Source organism: Xenopus tropicalis, chromosome 5 (genome assembly GCF_000004195.4).
Source record: "Xenopus tropicalis strain Nigerian chromosome 5, UCB_Xtro_10.0, whole genome shotgun sequence".
NCBI classification, from domain to species: domain Eukaryota; kingdom Metazoa; phylum Chordata; class Amphibia; order Anura; family Pipidae; genus Xenopus; species Xenopus tropicalis.
The window spans coordinates 90519563-90540344 of record NC_030681.2 but is presented as its reverse complement, the minus strand read 5'-3'; the positions used below and the strand labels follow the sequence as shown (position 1 = coordinate 90540344).

The 20782-nt window shown below is 37.0% G+C and overlaps 1 protein-coding gene across 12 annotated transcripts in view; it reads left to right on the top strand.

Annotated features, from left to right (window-relative positions):
* myo6 (myosin VI) overlaps positions 1-18111 on the top strand; it is a 122441-nt gene extending 104330 nt beyond the window's left edge. For 3 of the 12 annotated variants that reach the window (XM_031902672.1, XM_031902671.1, XM_004914515.4), the window contains 8 exons: positions 1075-1116; positions 1541-1570; positions 5422-5460; positions 6837-6940; positions 9826-9957; positions 11120-11146; positions 15881-16099; positions 17189-18111. In XM_031902672.1, coding sequence (XP_031758532.1) covers positions 1075-1116; positions 1541-1570; positions 5422-5460; positions 6837-6940; positions 9826-9957; positions 11120-11146; positions 15881-16099; positions 17189-17388 — 793 coding nt within the window. In that variant the 3' untranslated portion in view covers positions 17389-18111. The remainder of the gene's footprint in view (positions 1-1074; positions 1117-1540; positions 1571-5421; positions 5461-6836; positions 6941-9825; positions 9958-11119; positions 11147-15880; positions 16100-17188) is intronic. The other 9 variants (XM_031902673.1, XM_002936204.5, XM_031902674.1 and 6 more) reach the window with 8 other exon arrangements.
* The last annotated feature ends 2671 nt before the right edge of the window (positions 18112-20782 follow it).

Below are 20782 nucleotides of genomic sequence, written 5' to 3'. Positions count from 1 at the left end.
GCTGATATCGGATCGGCCAGGTTTAAAGATTTTGATCGGGCGCCATAGAAGGCGCCTGAGCAAAATCTGCCATCAGGGCTGAATCGGCAGAAGAAGGTAGAAATCCTATTGTTTCTACCTCCTTATCTGCCGTTTCAGCCCTGAACGGTTAGTGGCTGATTGAACGATCTTTCGTGGGACCGATGGTCGCACGAAAGATCCCAAATGGCCACGTGTGTGGCCACCTTTAGCCTTTTTATTTGATGGGGTCCTTTCTGGAAATGAGATTGGCAGGCCAGGATTTGGTTTAGAATATTTTTTGTCTCCTTTTCACCTCTTGTTTATAAATTAAATGTATTATAATGTTATAGGATGAGATTTCCCTATGTTCATAAGGGTCATATTGGCCCACCTCTAAAATAATAAAGTGACCTTTTTATGGGCTTGACACCTAGAGCCACAATTCCTGTTCCAGTAGAATGCTGTTCTTCCAAAAAAGGGCCGATTTATTAAAGTACGATCGAACGAATCCTACTTTTTCGTACTGAGCGCATTTTCATCAACTTTTTCGTACTTTGTGACAAAATCGTATTGTCGCAGCGAGTACAAAAGTTTCGCATTCATTCAAGCTTCGGTACCGTGACTTTCCTTGGGCCAGGTTGGAGCTGCACAGTGCCATTCAGTCTTATGGGAGGCTTCCAAAATCATGCACAGAAGGATCAAAATCAGAAAGGTTTTCCCGCTGTTTACGATCGTTCGGATACAAAATTTTGTGACTTTCGGATTGTCAATACAATATTATCGTGACTAATACGATTTTTTCGTAAGCATTTTCGTGATATTTGCAATCATCAGAAATTATCGTATCCAATCCGAATTTCACCCATTTCGGGATTCGAACTTGTACTTTGATGAATCAGCCACTAAGTCTTTTGAATGCAGGACATCATGCTATGCTTATCAAGAAGAGAAAAACAAAGTTTGACACATATTTATTTACTATTAACTTTATATTCATGTACTGCTTTACTTTGTGTCAGCCTGTACCTAATTTAACCAGCAGAAAAGTAATAATTTTAAACATTCCTTCTACAGTGATACAGTTGGAGTCTTGCAGCCCTCTCCTGTTAACTACAAGTATGATGCACGTCTCCTCTACAAAAATGCATCTATAAATGTTATTATGTCTGAATTAATTACCCATAACTCATGCAATGCAATTACCAGCCAATCAATGCAGGATAGTAAGCCATTAGCGAATCTAAAAAGCTAAAAAAAAAAAAAAAATATAAATAATTATAGCTGGATAAATTGAAATAATTGCCAAATAAGTTAATTTTCACTATTGGTAATTTTATTTTTTAATTAATCACGTTTCCCCTTGGAAGTTGGGAAGATTAAAGTAAAACATATATTATCATCCTTTCCCTAGATCAAATAGAGATGATTATATCCTAAATCAAAGGGAATGGCGTGCATGGAATGACACCAGTTCAGATTGGGCTAAAACCAATTAATTTTGGAATGTTTTCAACTAATTTAGTATGCTTTTTGTTTCCAGAGCTGGTGAAGACAGAACCAAACTGACAATGTATGTTTTAATGTATATGATGTAATATATTTGGGGAAAATATTTAAATCAGAACTTATGACAGTTTAAGTTTTATACCTTATGAACCATGTAATGAATTCATATAAACATGTAATTAGCACGCTGGTTCATGTGGTGGAGTAAATGTCAGGCTTTTCTTAATCACCCCATGTCCTCATGTAAGCATATTTTTATAATCTCCAGTATTAAAGTAAAAGTTAGGGGAAGCCATTAATATAGACAAGGCAGTTATCTTAATCCCTCTGCTGTCAGCATTTGGCTCAGCTTATGCCTTCCAATGATCTTCAAGAATTGATTCTTCTATATACGTAAATAACCATAAATATTTTTTTACAGCAACAATTATACTTTTCAGCAAAAAAATATTTGCACAACCTTGCCATCTTAATTCTGTAACAATGAAGCCAATAGGCTTTGCCAGTCTAAGAGAAGGACTATCTGCCTGTAGAAGTTTGCAATGCTTTCCATAATAAATATACCCATTAGTGTTTTAGGATGCCATACTGTGTGCTTACTATGGCGCATTTTGTGGTTTGCCCACAATTTCTCTAATGTCCTATTATGCCTATTTCTATAGAAATGAGTTGGTGCTTAGCACTAAAGTACAAATACATAAAACCTTCTGCAAAGAAAAGATCAGCATTGGATTTCTGATCCCCATCCCCTACTGATCCATAGACTTTGTAGAAGGCATAAAACAGAGCTGCAGTTAAATGAGAAGGAAAGGTGCGATCACTGAGGGGGGGTTGCCAAATGTTAGGCACCCCCCAGTGATTATAATCACTTACCTTATACCCCAGAGTGGTGCTTCTGTTAGCAGAAATCTGCACCAGCCCAGGGTACCTGGGAGGATCCTTTTCCTTCCATCTTCCTTCAAAATCTGGGGGCCAACACATGTGCATTTTAGTGAAAAAGGCGGCTTTTTTGTTAAAGTTCAGCTTTTTACTCTACCGAGCATGCACAGGCGGCACTAAGAAAGAAGAAGGAAGAGGATCACTCACAGGTACATTGGCCTGGTGCCATATTCTGCTAAGAGCAACACTGGCCTGGGGTATAGGGTAAGTGATTACAATCACTGGTGGTGCCTAAAATTTAAAGGGGCTGTTCACCTTCAATGTCTAAATCTTAATAAACCTTCTACTTCTCTCTCTCTGATCAGTTTCCTAAAGGGATGGGAGTGGCCTATTTTGAACTACCTATATGCTTACATCATCACGTACAGGCTTTGCCCTTACTTTTTTCCTATTAGACCAATTCATTGGTTGCTTGTGCACTCTAACCAGTTGCAGAAATTGAAAGGTCATTGGTTAATTTCTTCTTTGCAAAGGCATAGGCAAACGGACTCAGCATATCACAAACCTAACATACTGTTATGTTAGATTTGCAGCCCTTTGTCACAGGCACAGGAAGCAGTGTCAGACTGACAGGAGACACAACCAATAGGAGACAAGTCTGCTGCCAGTACTGTTGCACATTATATAAGGAAGTAAAAAACAACTGTAGTGTTTATAGGGGTCACTGACCCCCCAGCACAGGGTCTGGGCAGAAGTGAAGCATCAGCAGAGGGATGATTCTGAGCTGAATATCTATTCAACTGCACATTTATTTGTGAACTGTTAGATTTGTGAATGTTGTACAAAGGTGAACAACCCCTTCTACAATACCCCTTTAAACTTCTCCTTTAAACAGATTTTTTTTTCTTTTGCAAACTAAGGGATATATTTTGATGCTGTAAACTGTTTTCTGCCTTTAATTCTTGTGAGCATCACTTTAATAATAGAGCAGCACCATTTTACCTTTTAGGATTCTCATTTCCTTTTACCAATCCCTGCCCACCTGCAGAGCCAACAGCACACAAGTTTTCAGAAAGAGAATGTACTTGTTCAGAGCCATGGCTAGTGCATACTGTACAGAATGCGAGATGGATTTGATTTCATTTTCCTCAGAAAACAGCACTCTTCGATTTCCAATTATGTTTCATTTTCTCGTTCCTTGTACCCAGTACAATAAGGTTATAGTGAATTAAGAAGGCTACACTTCAAAGAAAAATCTTCCATCCGCCTAATATTTAATGGACGTGTCTCAACGCCTGGTTGATTTTTCAAGCTTTAGTCAGCAGTACATTTAGAATACTGTCCTAGATATTCATGTGTAGTGAAGTTTCTCATCAGTGAACTATTCTGATTTTCTTTTCATTTCACTATTTCCATTATCAGAATCCTATTTTCTTAAATGAACTTTAAGTATCATGTAGAGAGAGATATCCTGAGACAATTTGCAGTTGGTTTTCATTTTTTATTATTTGTCTTTTTTTTTAATTCAGCAACTCCCCAATTCAGAATTTCAGCAGCTATCTGGTTGCTGGGGTGAGAATTACCCCAGCAACCAGGCATTGATTTGAATCAGAGCCTGGAATATGAATAGGAGAGGGTCTGAATAGAAAGACGAGTAATAAAAAAGTTGCAATAACCATAAAATTGTAGCCTCACAGACCATTTTTTTTTTTTTGCTGATGGGGTCAGTGAATAAAAGGCGAATCACCCCTTGCATTTAGTTATGAAAAAAGATTGTGAGAAAAATATTAATGTCATATATGTACATTGTACATTTGACACATTCAGTTTATTAAGGTTTTATGCTGTTATATAGTTTTTTATAAAACAAGACATAAATCTAAATGATAAATACGTCCCTTTCTTATATGCACACTGTGGCATACTCGTATGCATATTTATAAATAAATGAGAGAGAATAAATCCTCCATGCAAGCAAAACATTTTAACCTAACCTTTAACCTAGTCACACACAAATCACTTTGTGTTATTAAGTATGATTGTTACAATAAGGGAATGTGTCATACATGGTAAAATGCAGAGTCGGACTGGGCCTGGTGGCCCGACATGATCCTTGTTGCTGCTTCCCCTGGCCGCCAATGTCCTCCCCTGACACATTTCACTTACAAGCGCTCAGGGGAGGATGTCGGATGGGGGCCCCTGCAGGGGGTTAGGGGCATGGGGGGCCCCTGGGGTGGCAGCCCTGGTGGGCCCTACACCCCCCAGTCCGACCCTGGTAAAATGTGTGATATTTTGTAATGTGCTAGCTTTCTCACCAAGGGAACCAAACCATAGAAATATTTTCATTTGTCTCCATCTTGGTAACTTGAGTTAACATGTTTCTGAAAGCCCCAAGCCCTGTCTTATGACAGCCATCATATCATCACTCTTGGCTGGTTGAAAAAGAGATGCACATAATATTATACCCCCCGTGGTTACAATATGAAAATTATATTAAAGTGTCATGTAATATTGCTTTAAGCATACCCAAATCTAATTTAAGTTATCTGTAGGAAACACATAGTCTAAAACTTTAATTTTTTGTTCCTGGGGCATTTTAATGTGCTAAAAAATGGTATTTCTATGTAGAATTTGCATCATTTAGCTCACATAGGTTTACGCAACGTATAAATTGTATATTTAACAGTGTCAGAAATCCTAAACTCTGCCAGTTACCATAATTAGATAGCTGGGACTTTATCTGTGCTTCTGAGCATTTGCTATCTGACGTTATGATTTACAGCATATTGATTAATAATAACTCCAAAAGTTCTATCAAGGCGCCTCCGAAAACTTAAATTTTGAGATAATGAGAAATAGGGAGCATAGAGCCAGAACGAGTCACCCCCTTATCGATTCAGCTACAGTATTGTCAGAATAATCTGCACTGCTGGGAGGGCAGAGGACAGATATGGAATCTACTGATCTAAAATAATTTCTCTCTTTTCCCATACATTTTGGTTAACATGAGATGTATTTATTAACCTTTTTCTGCAGGGAAGAAATGGCCAAAGAAATGACAGATATTCTGTCTAGGTGGGTTACAAAAATAAATCAACTATATAATTTATATACAAATTATTTAAAAAAATCATCACACAATGATCATATTTTAATCAGTGTTTTTTGGTTCAGTCAATATTTAATTCACTTCATTCTAGACTATGGTAATTGAAAAGAGTAATTACCCAATCAAAAACAAACCTAAACTTCAAAACAAAACTAGAAACCTAATCATGTAGTAGCATGCACATCTTTGTTTTGGAAGAATAACAGCAAGCTTGCTTATTGTAGTTCTGCTGTTCAGCCTTCATGAACCACTGCAGTGCAGCAAATGAGACATTTAAATTAATTTGAATAGTCTGATTATTGCAAAAAGAGCTAAAATATACTTAGTTACTCATTATGCTCTTGCAATAGCAGCCATTTCTCCTAATGGTAAAAAATGCCTACATTGTTCTGCTGATAATTCCGAGCTAATGTGCGACTTTCTGAAAAAGAATTTCTTTACATAACATTTGTACTTGGATTGAGAACTAGGATAAAAGGATATATTAGAAAGATCTGTGATAAATGAATCATTTTCTTCGTGTTTTTAGTGGAGTACCACAGGGGGTCTGCCCTTTGTCATTTGCTTTTTAACGTATTTATTAATGACCTGGTGGCAGGCATTAAAAGTGCTCTGTTTTAGCTGGTGATACTAAACTGTGCAAAACTATAAAAGCAAAAAAAGTTCCATGCAAGATACTCCACTTTGCAGAGTGATTAGGGCAGCAGTATAATACAGGTTTAAAACAAGAAGGCATTTGTAAATGCCTGGTACATGTACCAAGCACATAAATGGGTATATTATTAGGGCCATTAGTATGCAATAGTACCTGGTCCCTGTCAGAGCAGCGAGGGACACGGATGGGCATGTGGACATGGATGGTGCTTTGTGTTTATGTATTTGCACTTTGCGCATCTTCGAGGTAGAAAAAACCTCTTTTATGGTAAACTGGAAAAAACTTCAACCTTTAACAAAAAGAGAAACCTGCATTACCATGTCTTTAATGTAAAAGAAAAGCCAGCCAGAATAAAATGACATTTTATATTGTCATTTCTATGTGCATTTTTGCCTTTTGTTGCTGTGCTCAGTATATCACCACTGGAGATCATAGAGGTCTTAACATTCTTGAAATGTAGCTGTGGATGCGCAAAATCATTATGTCAGAGAATGAGTTTTTATTACATTTTCCAGACTAAACCCAGAGATAACCCCTCTGTTACTTTATGAGAGTATTTTTTAGTCTAGTTGCAGACTGAACAAGGATTTAAAGTTGTTTTTCCCCTTCAAGTGTCATTATTTCCCTTGGTACTTATTGGTATTCTATGACTTGTACAAAATAATAACTATTGTCTCACCATTTTAGGGGTGGGCAAGTCCAAGCTACAAAATCTGCTGCATCTGTCAAAAAACATGATTTAAGCAAGTGGAAATATGCAGAGCTACGAGATGCAATCAATACTTCATGCGGTAAGCTAACAGACTGCTAAACAACCTATTCCATTCGTGAATATAATCTTACTTTACAGTGGGTACATATTGTTATTTCTTAAAAGGCATTTAATTATCAATATGTGGTTTTAGGAAACTGAATACAGAAATAATACATGCTGTGCTCCGTGTCACCTTCTTCTGCCTTTGTGACACTTGTCCATAGAATCACCTACATAATTGCTCCTATGTGGTACCCTGTAGTATGCTGAACAGCAACCCAGTTTGCCTCAAACCCCGACAGTGCATTTAACCTGTTGTAATGCTATAGTAAGTTGTGTTAGTGCCCCTACCATAGGTCACCCACCTACCACCCTATTTAGATCTGCATAAAACGGAAGAACATAACCATTTGCCCAGGGCTCCAGAACTGTTTGGCACAGCCCCCATTATCCAAACAAAACATAGCTACCTCCGGCCATGTATTGAATACTTTTTGTACTTATGCTAACACTTAATGCCAGTTCCTAGCAGTGCCTGCTCTTAACTCCTGAATGTCATTGAATATAGTGCAACTGCCAAAGCATTGTATTCTGCTGTCCCCCAAGCCCTGCCACACATGACTATCCACTTACCCCACAGCTACATTTACCAATCTGCTAGAGTAGATTGAGCATAAACAAAGCAATGGGCAAATTGAAAAGGAGCTGCCTGGAGCCCAATATCTAAAATCATATAGGTGGATGTATATACTCTTTGTTATGCAGGTGGACAATTTGAAAGGATATTTGTTTATATGGATGACTATGTTTCTAGTATTAAAAAAAAAAAACTGTTATACTTGTTATACTGTTATACTTGTCTGTTTTGTGCTTGTATTCTATGTTCTCTAATGTTTCTGTAGGCAGAATTTCACCTAACAATGTTTGGGCATCAAACTGGCAAAACAGACCCTGGCAGCCTTGTATAATGCACTCTTATTGGCTGTTTCAGTGTTTCCCATTAACTATGCCTAGAAATAGCACAATTCCTTCCTCTGCAACCAATTTTACCTCATCTTCCTCTGTCACTCACAGAGCTCTTATCCTGCATTTTAGAATTAGATGTAGCAGTTCTCAGGTGGATTCTACATCCTGAATCCCTTTTTTCACATCTATGTACTCTCATAAATGCCTTCTGCAAGTTCCTAGAAAAAGTTCTGTCCATGCGCTTTAAGGCATCATTATCAGTTTTGCGTATTCTCCATTCTGATTAAGGAGGGCAACCTTTCTTTGTGATCCAAAACACTGTCACATGGGTAAAACTGTAGATGTCTTTCAATGGTTAATTTCTCCTTTCATCATATAACTTATTCTTCCTGACATGCCATTAGAGACTTTACTGTCTTGTTGTATTTTAAAATGGACTGAACAGTTTCTATGCGGCTTTTCCAGGTAAGACTAGAGCTTCTAATGGTGTATTACAAAGGATGAAAAGATGAAACTTTGGACAGAAAAGTCAATTAGATCTTTAAAGGGAATGATTTAGAAACGTGTATGTGGCCTAGATTTCGGGATAAGAGTTTTTCCGCAAAGCGTACTTAGTAATGGAAGTCCGCAGTATGTTGCTTTTGCTACAAGCTGTTGTTAATGTATTGATCTGCTGGATTTAATTATTAGTTAATTATGGCACAGTGTTCTGAAATTTTCACAGTAAATGTGTCTTTGTGAAACACATGGGGTGAGGATTTGTTTCTTCAGTTTTTTTTAAAATATGGTCAAATATAAACCCAAAACACTTCAAATAATATAAGGGTATGGGATACATTATCCGGAAACTTATTATCCAGAAAGCTCAGAACTACAGGAAGGCCATGTTCTATAGACTATTTTAATCAAATAATTCACATTTTTAACAGTTATTTCCTTTTTCTCTGTAATAATAAATCAGTAGCTTGTACTTGATCCAAACTACGATACTGTATAATGAATCCTTATTGGAGGCAAAACTATCCTATTAGGTTTATTTAATGTCTAAATGATTTTTAGCAGACAAGGTATGGAGATCCAAATTACGGAATAAACCCTTATCTGGAAAAATCCAGGTCCCCAGCATTCCAGGTAACAGGTCCCATACTTATATAGCACCCAACAGGATACTACTTTTTATTATTGAAAATATATTACCCCAGTGAAAACCATCTTTTAAGTGGCTGATATTTGGCTGTAGGATGAAAGCAATATTTTGTCCGTATGAATATGTAGCTCTGTTTATTTTATAGCTGTACTAGCAACTCTATCATCAATAACAATATGAAATGTTTAGTACCAGCGCAGCAAAAATCGCTTCACTTACATTTTGAAAAAAAAACGCTATAATGCTTTTTCTCTTTGAGCTTGCAGAATGTATTTGTTTCCCGATTTCTCCTGGTGCTAAAATCTAATTCCTTCTTTGCTAAATGCAGCAGTGCTGTCACGCTTTATGAAAATTCTTGTTATCTTTATTGGAGAGTATTCTGGCAGAGTTGCCATGGGACCTTTTTGAAATGGGTTATTTACAACACTGAAGGCTTTCAAACCCTTTAATAGGATTAATAGCAGAGTGAAACAAACACATAGGCTTTACAGTAAGTCATTTTATGAAAAGGGGATATCAATAGACTACAGTGCATTCATTTAGAAAAAGGAAAAACCTAAATAATTAAGTCAGATTAGCAACTCCCTGGAATTGCTTGACAAATAATATCTTGCATTTTTAATTGCAATGCAGAGGTGCTGACACTTCAAAGAGAACAGAAAATGTTTTCAATATTACATATAAATTTGCATCACTGGGTTTGCGGCTATTTATTATGAAATATATAAAGTGATTAACTGTTGAAATTCATCACCCTTCCTCCTAATAGACTCACTGCCCATAACGCCTTTTCTTTTTGAATTGTACAGATATTGAGCTCCTGGCAGCATGTAGAGAAGAGTTTCACAGAAGACTGAAAGTTTATCATGCTTGGAAATCCAAGAACAAGAAAAGGAATGCAGACACAGAACAGCGTGCCCCCAAATCTGTCACTGACTATGGTAAGTAAAGTGTCATGTACAAAATGAGATCTAGCACTTTATCCTTTACATTCACTTTATACTGCTTCCATATTAATAAATACAAGCAATCCCTGAATAAGAGAGGAGTCATCATGACACTCGTCATTACTTCTCATATTTATAGCATTCCAGTTGGGAATTCTATGCTGTTATCAACCTCTCTGTAGGCACAGTTATGATTTTGCATTTATGGATCATACTTTTCTCTCTTTCACAAAAGTATAACCTGATTTTAAAAGTTCTTCACTTTAATACCTCCTCTTGTTAGAGGATCACTCTCTCACAAGTACCCTGGCCAGGTGCAGTTTTCTGCTAACAGGTGCACCAGCCCTGGGTACCACCAGCTAAGTGATTTTCCTTCTCCTTTAAGGGATTAAGTAATATATAGCGGAATGTTTCTTATAGTTCTTACCACCTATAGCAACCAATTTGAATGTAGCATTTATTGGTCACCAGCTTAAAAGCAAATGTTTTATTGGTTGCAATGGGTTCTTACACCCGGGCAAATATAGTGTCTTTTGTTACACATTGGGCAGTTGTTATAATTACACCGGACAACCCCATATTGTTTTTGTATTCCCCTGCTGTGTCTCCTGGAAATCCACTCCTCAAAAACCCTCTAAATAGGGTTGTGAATCTTAGTGGAAGCTCTTACGGTGCTTCACAAACTAATGTATAAATTGTTAGAGGGAAATTTCCTATTTATTCCCTTGATTATCTTCTGTTTCACAAGGACTGTCATTTACTGTTCACTTTGTATAACCTGCCATTCTTTCCATTTTTCTATATGCATTATTATAAAAGTCTACACAATTGCCTCTGCAAAGTCACTTATAACCAAGTGCTGGATACTGCTGTTATTCAGAACAAAATATCAGGCTATGTATTATTTTAGTTAATTAAACATAACATTTTTTTAAAAATATTTATGTATATGTAATATATGTAAGATACCATGGAAATATAATAAATACTTCTTTGTAATATATTGAAGAAAAGCAAACCATTGCATGCTGGCACCTATGAACCTAAATACCGAGAATATTCCTTCCCATTAACAGGCCTGATCATCGATATGTAATTCATGTAACTGACGGCATGTGCAATGCATGTTTTCAATGTCAACAATGTCTGTTTTCAGATTTTGCCCCATTCATGAACAACTCACGTAAGTGCCGATTTGGTAAAGGAACTAACGTAAGGGAAGTGGGAGATCATTTCCAAGCTGCTACTAACCCAGTTTTGCTACAGTTATGTTAAAACACATACACTATCTGTCAGAATATATCCACTTTATTTGTCTTTCCCAAATGGCCTCAATATTGGAAATGTCTTATGAGCAAAGTAATAGATCAGTGCTGTTTATTTACAGAACAGTAACTGTACCTGCTGTTACAGCTCTACAGCTTGTTAGATATAAGGAATCATGGCGGTGACTGATGGCAGCGCTTCCGCTGAACTATTTAACTCTGACAAGCAGATATGACTGCTTGTACATACAGTGGTATGAGAAACTGTAATGTATTGTCAGGCGGGTGCTAAGAGGGGATGTCATTTATACTGATCCCTTGACATGACACATAGCTCATAACTAATGAAGTGCTTAGAGGTTTTTTTTCTCTGTGTGAAACATAACTGTATCAAAGAGCTTAATGTGAAGAGAGAAAAATGGTGTTGGATACAGAAATAGACTTACATCCATGTGGTTTAGAACATGAAGATTTACTGTAGCTGGTCTCACGCAAGGCCATTGAAATGCGTCCGGTGACATGCTTAAAAAAACATTGTTGCTGATGCATGTATGAAATATACTGGCCAGGTTTTCAGTTGCCTATAATTAACTCTGTGCTTTAATAAGACTGGCCTTCGGGAAGCATAGCAACATTCTTGGTTGTCTTTTTTATATGACTGGAAAGAATTCTTGGTCTAAATCTGCAGTAAATGGAGCTGTACTGCCAGAATATCCCTTCATATAATCAAGAGATGCACAGCCTAGTAAAGCTTTATCTACATTGTATTTACAGTTTTACAGGTGTGTGTGTCTGTACTAAATGCTATGGCTGAATACCCTTAACTGAAGCCATTAACAGTATTTTATTGGTCAGTGTAAAAAGCAGACAGAATGTTTTCTTAAGCTATGGTCACACGTTCTTACTTATATTTTTAAGAAAAACTAATCAGTAAAGCCCGGTTTGCTTCTCGCAATGCATTCTAACTCTAGTGGTGGAGGGGCAAGTTGATGGGAGTGGCACGCCAGCTCTGTGGTTGGAAATGGTTACTGTTGTTATTTTGCCATAGGTGGAAGGCCTTGGATGAAAGTGGGAAAAAAACACTCTAATCCCTTTAACAGTAGAGTCAATTTTAACAACTAAAGGAATTGTCCAAATTGAAGTATATAGAAGCCTTCTCATCATAAAGGGACATCAATTACCCTAGTGCACAGCATATGCTATTCTAATCCTTTGATCTATCCACTTGGTGCTTTACCATGTTTTGAAGGCTCTCCAGTGTGCTTTATTGGTGACACTGGAAAGATGCTGAAATATTTCACTGATACACCGTGGAGATACAGATTGGAGTTAGGGGCTCCTGCTTTAGGGCAATGTCACGTTAAAGAGAAGATTGATGGAGAAGTTGGGCGAAATCCAAAGCGATGCCTATGTTTTCCTACAGGGGAGACTAATCTCCTCAAGTGACATTGTTAATCATTTTCCTCCTAACTTCTGGTTTTGGGCATATACTCAATAAATATATCATATCTTCCTCTTTGTGTAACATACAGCACCCAGCTATTGATTGCAGGCGCACACCCATAGTGATTGATTTTCACTTTTTTTGTTCATTTAATGCTTAGAAAATCAGCACTGTGTTAAAATCTTTTATGTCACTAAGACTTAGTGCCATGCTAGGCAAGCCTTATCAACTACATTGTGTTCTAGAAATAGACTTGTCAGAATTATTGGGTGACAAAAACTGAAGTCTGAAAAGATAGTAGGAGTGTAGCGTTCTAAAGTGAAATGTGTCTGTGGTTTCATTGTGACGGATCCATTTCATGCACGGTGTGACGCACATTACATTGTATCCTGGCCCGAGATGTCAATCTACTGGATTTTTGTTAAAAACCTCCATTAGTGAGAAAAGGGTATTTAGTGCAAGTATTAATGTAGAGAAATTCTAGAGGTTTATTTTGAGCCTTGTTTTTTCAAAAAGAATTTTTATTTTTACATTTTCAGGGTTGTCATTAAAAGGTTGTTACACAACTAAAGTGTTAATTATTTCTGTGCTCTACTGTTTCATCTCCCACTATCACAGCCCTCTACTGGATTAAACGTGCTATTTAACTGTGCTCATGTGTAAGTTAAGAGCTAGTTTTTCTGCCCTTTTGCCCACCTCTACAAACTGAATATTTTAAGTCATATATATAACCTAGGCCTTTGTGCTGCGTTATGTAGCTTACACCCCCCATTTTCTAGAGCTTTTTGTGGAGCCGTAATTGCCATCCCTGTATATACCGGTATAGGATCCCTTATCCGGAAACCCGTTATCCAGAAAGCTCCGAATTACGGAAAGCCTGTCTCCCATAGACTCCATTTTAATCAAATAATTTAGAATTTTAAAACTGATTTCCTTTTTCTATGTAATAATAAAACAGAACCTTGTAATTGATCCCAACTAAGATATAAATAATCCTTATTGGATGCAAAACAATCCTATTGGGTTTAATTAATGTTTTATTGATTTTTTAGTAGACTTAAGGTATGGAGATCCAAATTACGGAAAGATCCCTTATCCGGAATACCCTTGGTCCCGTGCATTCTGGATAATGGGTCCTCTGTACTCTGATTTTCTTCTGGTCCTACCCTTTTTATATAAAATGAAAAAGAGACAGTTCTGTTGCTCTGTTGCCATGATAAATGTATTTGAATATCAATATGTTTTAGAAATGCTGTTTTGTTAAGACCAGGGTTTGAAAAGTATTATCCAATTTCTACTAGTTAGGAAATCAAGTGAAATTCTAAAGACAGTGAATGGGCTGTTATTTCTTAGGATCAGGAAATCTCTAGATTGTAATTGTATAGTACATCATACAGTACACCACATACAGTAGTTAACACTGATACTTTTTAAATACAGTCTCTTGTGAGTAGTCTTTGATTTGAGCAGGCCAAGCCTTATATATATAATATATAACATAACATTTATATAACATGAAAAATGGAGATCTGTAGCTCTTTGGTTCTGAGTGAGCACAGTCAGGTATCTGTTGTAAGTAGAATGACATCTCAGTGGATTTATTTATACTAAGTTATGAGGCTTCCTTTAAAAAAAATAGAACAATCAGTGGGGTGATGTATGATTGGACAGGGCTCTATTCAAAGGATGCTGTATACATTGCAACAGAACAAACAGGCTATGTATTTAAAGACTCTAATTTAAATAGACACAGGGTATCGAGGGATGGTCCATTTTGGCTAAAGTCTACCTGTCTTCCTTAGGTAATTTGGCTATATAGAGAGTCTTCCTTCCAATATCCTTAAAGAAATAGTAACAGGAATAAATAAAGTAAATAAAATATAATGTACTGCTTCCTTGCACTGGTTAAACTGGCGTGTTTGCTTCAGAAGGACTACTGTAGTTTATATAAATAAGATGCAGTGTAGCCATGGGGACAGCCATTTAAAGGAGAATAGGCTCAAGTTACATAGCAGATAAGCTGTGTAGAATATAATGGCATTCTATAGAGCTCATCTTTTCTCCGCTATTTAACCTGTGCCATCTAGTCCTATTTAAATTATATATATGATCCTGTGTAGCAATGTAGGTATACACAAAATAGTAGTGTTTCTCATACTTTTTACGGTGTCACTGTTCCTCCAAAATTAATTATGCAAGGTTGTTGAAGACATTCTGACTGAAACCATCATAGAACATCTAAAAAAAAGCCCATGTTGAAGGATCATGCCAGTTTTATAGCCACTATCATGTAATGACTGAGGAGTTCTGGGTTTCCCACACTCGTTCAACTCTCTCTTACAAATCTTCATGACCGAAAAGAAGTTCTGGCAAGATTGTGATTTCTTTGCACTGCTGTAATGAAAATGTGAAAATGATGGGTAGAAAATAGAAGCTCTTCCTGTCTGGTCCCCTGAGCAAAATGAGGGTTTTGCTTGTTGTCGGACACAAAAGTAGAGGTTATAGGTTCCTCTTAACATTCCTGCCTTGTCCCGCCAAGAAATAAAAGTCTACTGTTGTTGGTGTAAATACCTGGGAGAGTTTCTTTCTAGTCTGCTACATATTAGATAGGAATGAAATGAATAGAGACGTGTATTTAAAATGACTTTTATCCACTGTAACATTTACGGGGCCATTATCTCATTAACCTGTCTCTCCAAATGCATCTGCCCCTCTCTTCCTTTCTGACAAGTGTACATGGAGGAACAGACTGAGAATCTGATACCAAAACCCATGTCTTTAGGTAAAGATAGTGTTTATAGCCTTTCCCTTCTACTAAATAAGAAATCCATTCTTAGAGGCATGATTGTGAGCAATATTACTGTAGTTATGGTAAAGGCAGAGTAAGTGAGCTTCAGTCATTCTAAGAAGCCTGAAAGCTGTATGAAATGAGTGGTGCGACGGATTTTCTATTATGCCATACTTTCCGCTGAGGAAAAAATATAGGCACGATAGAAAAGTGTAGGTCAGAGCCATCATTTAACTGTCAATTTGTTTGGAGATTATGTTACTGCTCTCAAGTAGCTATCTGAATATTTTAGGTTTCACTGAGTGTGCTTCGGTTTCACCCTAACAAATGGCAATCAGCAAATCTCTTAAAATTTTAAACCACTTGATAAAAGGAGTTTTCATATTCATTTTGTTCATTCATTTTTTTCTCTTGTAATAGCTCAACAGAACCCAGTAGTGCAACTCCCCGCTAGGCAACAGGAGATCGAAATGAACAGGCAGCAGCGTTACTTCCGCATTCCTTTCATCCGTCCTGCTGACCAATACAAGGATCCGCAGAACAAGAAGAAAGGGTGGTGGTACGCACATTTCGATGGTCCCTGGATAGCTCGGCAGATGGAACTTCATCCAGACAAACCTCCCATTATGCTGGTAGCCGGTGAGTATTATATCTGTGTGTGTATATATATATATATATATATCACACACACACACACACACTATATTCCAGTACAAATGTTTGCATTTCTCATTTATAGTTTTTATTACTGTACACCATAACATTAGTGTTTTACATTTTCTTAATATTTTTTGTTTTCTTTTCACACAGATCTTAAATTCTAGAACAGTTACCCCAATATTTTAATAAGCTCTGATTTCCTGTTCAGAAAAACTGTCACAAGTTGTCTTGTATAACAGGGTTATACAGGGTCATTCTAGATGTAGAGGCACACAGTATCTATAACTATGGGAGAATTCTACACGCACAGTGTTCAGCATTTTGCTGTACCAGTATGGGATCCATTATCCGGAAACCCATTATTCAGAAAGCTCCGAATTACAGGTCATCTGCCATAGACTCCATTTTAATCAAATAATTCACATTTTTAACAGTTATTTCCTTTTTCTCTGTAATAATAAAACAGTACCTTGTACTTGATCCCAACTAAGATATAACTAATCCTTATTTGAGGCAAACAAACCTATTGAGTTTATTTTATATGAGTTTCAATTTTACATCCCCTGATTTTAAGTTTTCCCTCATTTTACATGTTTTTTTCTGTGGTCCCGCCAATATAAATATAATGCATTATGCATTTCCCTGATTTTACATTTTCCCCATTTGTTTCTGGACCCCTGAAAATGTTAAATGTACAGTGAATTGATGAGCTGGGGTGGGGAGAGTTGCTGAGGAGCAGTGTGCGGGGGAGGTGAAGGCATTACAATGTGTGATAGAATCGATGTGCTCGTCATTCATCTTTCATTGCCAGACAGCTTCGAAAAGCCGAATTAGGGGTAGGCAAAGAGGTATGTGCCCTTAGGCATGTTCTAGCCATGCACCTCTTGTGTCTCCTCCTTGTTCTGGCTCTAAGAAAGGTTGTTTTTTTCCAAAGCAAAAAACAGCACATCCCAAAAGTTTAGTGCATGTATGGAAAATGAATCCACTGGTCTAACACCCTACGAACAATTTTGCTTGCACCACACAAAGAATTCTTTAAATAATGTAAGGTGTTCTATTGTTTTTTAGGGAAGGATGATATGGAGATGTGTGAACTGAATCTAGAAGAAACTGGGTTAACAAGAAAAAGGGGAGCTGAGATTTTACCTCGACAATTTGAAGAGATATGGGAGCGCTGCGGAGGAATTCAGTACCTGAGCAACGCGATTGAAAGTAGACAAGCACGGCCAACTTACGCTACAGCAATGCTGCAAAATCTACTGAAATAGTTCTCAATCAATGGATATTAGTTACTGTCTTGCAGCCGACAAGAAGGGAACTCGGCCTCTGCAAGAGCAGCAAAACATTCCATAATCTTGTAATAGAGAGTTTTATTATAAAGTGAACAGGTTTCATTAATTGTGGGGCTTCAGTAATTTGTATTTTAGTTGTTTTATTTTGGTGTAGTTGTAGTTTCATAGTGAAGTGGCCCTTGCAGGCACCTTTTTTATTAGTAAAATATAGACTGTTTTATTTATGTTGCATCTGAAAACGAGGCCTTACATATATAATGCAGTTGTTCAGTGTGCTAAGGGATGTTTGAGGCAATGTATTTAAATCAACACTAAACCATGATGCACTTTTCATGCTACCTGTTGTTCTGAGAGTGCCTTCTGGTTAATACTGGTAGACAGTGCTACTTTAAACACGTCCCATGGGGGGCAGTGAGAACAGGTGCAGAGATTGCTCCTAGACTAGTAACCCATAACAAAGAACCAAATGTTTGCTTTTCAGAGCAGCCGGTATTACCTGCTGAAGAATTGCTAGAAGGAGCAAAAATTACATTCCCATTAATATCTAGTTTTGTACTCCATGCTAGCTTGTTCTACTTGATACGCACATCACCCTTGCATCAGCTCTTCCTGTTTATAGGGGAACTCCCTTAATAATGAAACCAATTCCATAATGTCATTTTAACCTTCCAAAATAAACTATTTTATTTGATTTTAAAATAATGTGTGAATGTTATTGCTGTTGAAAGCAGTATCTATACAGGCCATTGCCATGCTACACCTGACTGCCTCCAATTCCCACAATGCCTTGTCCGTCACTTAAGGGGAACTCCACCCAAACACAACTTAAGCTTTTTGGAAAGTACATGTAATTTTAATTTCATAAATTCAGTATACATCAATCAAAAATATATAGCCTTTTCATGATTTTTAATGTAATAATATAGTTTGGAACAGTTACCTAAGCCTGGCCCCCTTTTCTCTTGCTGATCTGTCTGACTACTTTGAGACTCAAAGAAAATGTAACAGTAGTTGACTGTCCTCATCCTGCCTTCAGCCTGTATCCGCCAAATCCCACAATTCCCTGCACATGTGATGTCAGTAAGGAAAGGAACCTTACAGTGCAAAGCATGTCTGTAAGCTGTGTCCTGCATGCTGTGGAGATGTTGTTACAATTTGTCATCAATTTGACATCAATGTTTTAGTCCCTCCTTCCCTGCCAGGGCTTCAAATTATGCAGAAAGGCAAAAAGGTTTTGCACCTGGATTTCGGCATATAAAAATGGTATTTATTCATATGATTTGAATGAACATATTACAGTGATAGGTATATTAGGGGTTTCTGTGTTGCGTAGGGCAAATTTTGGTTCTGAAGCCAGAGTTCCCCCTTTAACCTGCAAGGCTTTGTGAGAAGTGGAGTCTTGGCTTGGAAAGAAATGGATACTGCTACAGTTTACTGAGTCTGAAGGAACAGTCTATATCAACTACATTTACAAATAACATTACCACTATAAAAGGCTTAATTAATGTATATGGTAACATTGCCTAGAACTACATTCATTCATTATGCAAACTGTCATTTTTTGTGTGGAGTTCCAATTTAATGCCTGCTAAAGAGATCTAATGGTTTGATTAGATGGTTTAACAAGCATTGTGTGCAATATGATTAATTCTGCAAGAATCCGGATACGCAAGGAGTGCAACCGCTTCTAATTTAGAATCAGTGTGTGATCTTTCTCAGTTTGGACCATCAGCCCATGTCATTTTCAAGATTATTAAGCAGCTCTAATTTGATTTTAATTCATTAGCTTGGAAACATGAGGTCGGGGCTGCCCTGGCTGATCAATTTGAGCTCTATGTGTGGCCAGCTTTATTACACATAATTACATATACAATATCATACTACACTGCTAAAAGTATTTATTGAAGTAATGATTTGGATTTTACCTAATTTTTTGTTTTAAAGTAGAAACATATGTGTTTGCATATCCCTAGTACTTATTACAATATTATGGCCTTGCAGGTCAGTTCTATGATTTCTGTTCTGTAGTAAAAAGTGTGTGGCTGTTGTTACCACTAATATTTATTTGGTTTTTTCTTTAATTGGTCATTGAAACGTTACTGTATGACCATGTAGCGCACATATAGATCAATGAGCAACTGTGAGTATGTTATGACAGCACAAATAAGACTAATGGCAAAAAAATGTAAACAGGGATATAGACTCATTTATCAAGCATTTGGTACTATTGCTTGAAGTGAGACAGTTCTTTTAAGTGCTTGAATATGATGCTTTTAACTAAATAAATATAGTTTTATTTTCAAATCTGGAAGCAATGAGAGAAAAACAGACACCGTATGGTAAGATACTGACGCAGGGGTTGTTATTTCAAGAGCTGACTCTTGTATCAAGATAGCAGTGAGGCCTAGAACCATTCCTGATTCAATATGTGACTGGTATATTGTCCCATAATAGCAGAAAGGTATATTTAGAGTTCATACAGTAGGGTACATTGTTAAACAGTCTTAAACTGCGCTTTGATGTGTGGTAACAAAGTGCTATGTACTTTAACTGACAATGCATACAGATGGAGCAATGGCTACTCCACATGTTTTTTTTTTTAAATAAAAGACTCACAGTATGTTGAAGTATTTTTAGGTATCTTACAATGGTTCATTCCATATTCAGCCATCTGCCTAATACATACCAAGAAATCATTTGGGATAGCAAGTGCTCTGTCTTTCCATTTGTTTCAGCCATTTACTGTTTATTCATTCATATGCACCTTAAAAGAACTTGTCTAACCTGGTGTTTGTGAGGAAAATGTGATTGAATGAGGTTTCTTTTTGACACTGATTTATGGTGTTCTCTGAATGCCATTTTCGTAAAGGCCAGCTTCTTCCCTTCCAGTATGGCTCCATAGTTATTTCTTGCTATAACAATAACTTGTTATTATGAGTTACACCAACCTTCCTATCAACACATTCACTTATTTAACTGACTGAAGTCCTCAGACCAAGACTGGTGTTTAAATTAGGTTGAAATTGAATGCAACACCGATAGGTTTATGTTAAAATGAAATTTACAGCAGGCAACTTAAGGAATGAATGCATTGCACTTTGACTTGTCCTCACCACATCTAAGGTAGCCCCCCTGGGGTGTCACTGTGTAAATCTTAAGAACTGCATCAGCTTATTGATGATATCAGCAATGTAGAAGGGAGGGAATTAGTTTATATTGTTAATGATAAATATCTACATTTATAAAAAGTGTCTTAAATTATAACCTGCCTGTACGTAATTACTTGTTTTAAGCAAACTCTTAAAAAATGCTGGCTAGAGTTGTTAGATGTTGGCCTTGCATCAAAGGAGCATCTTAAAGGGGTTGTTCA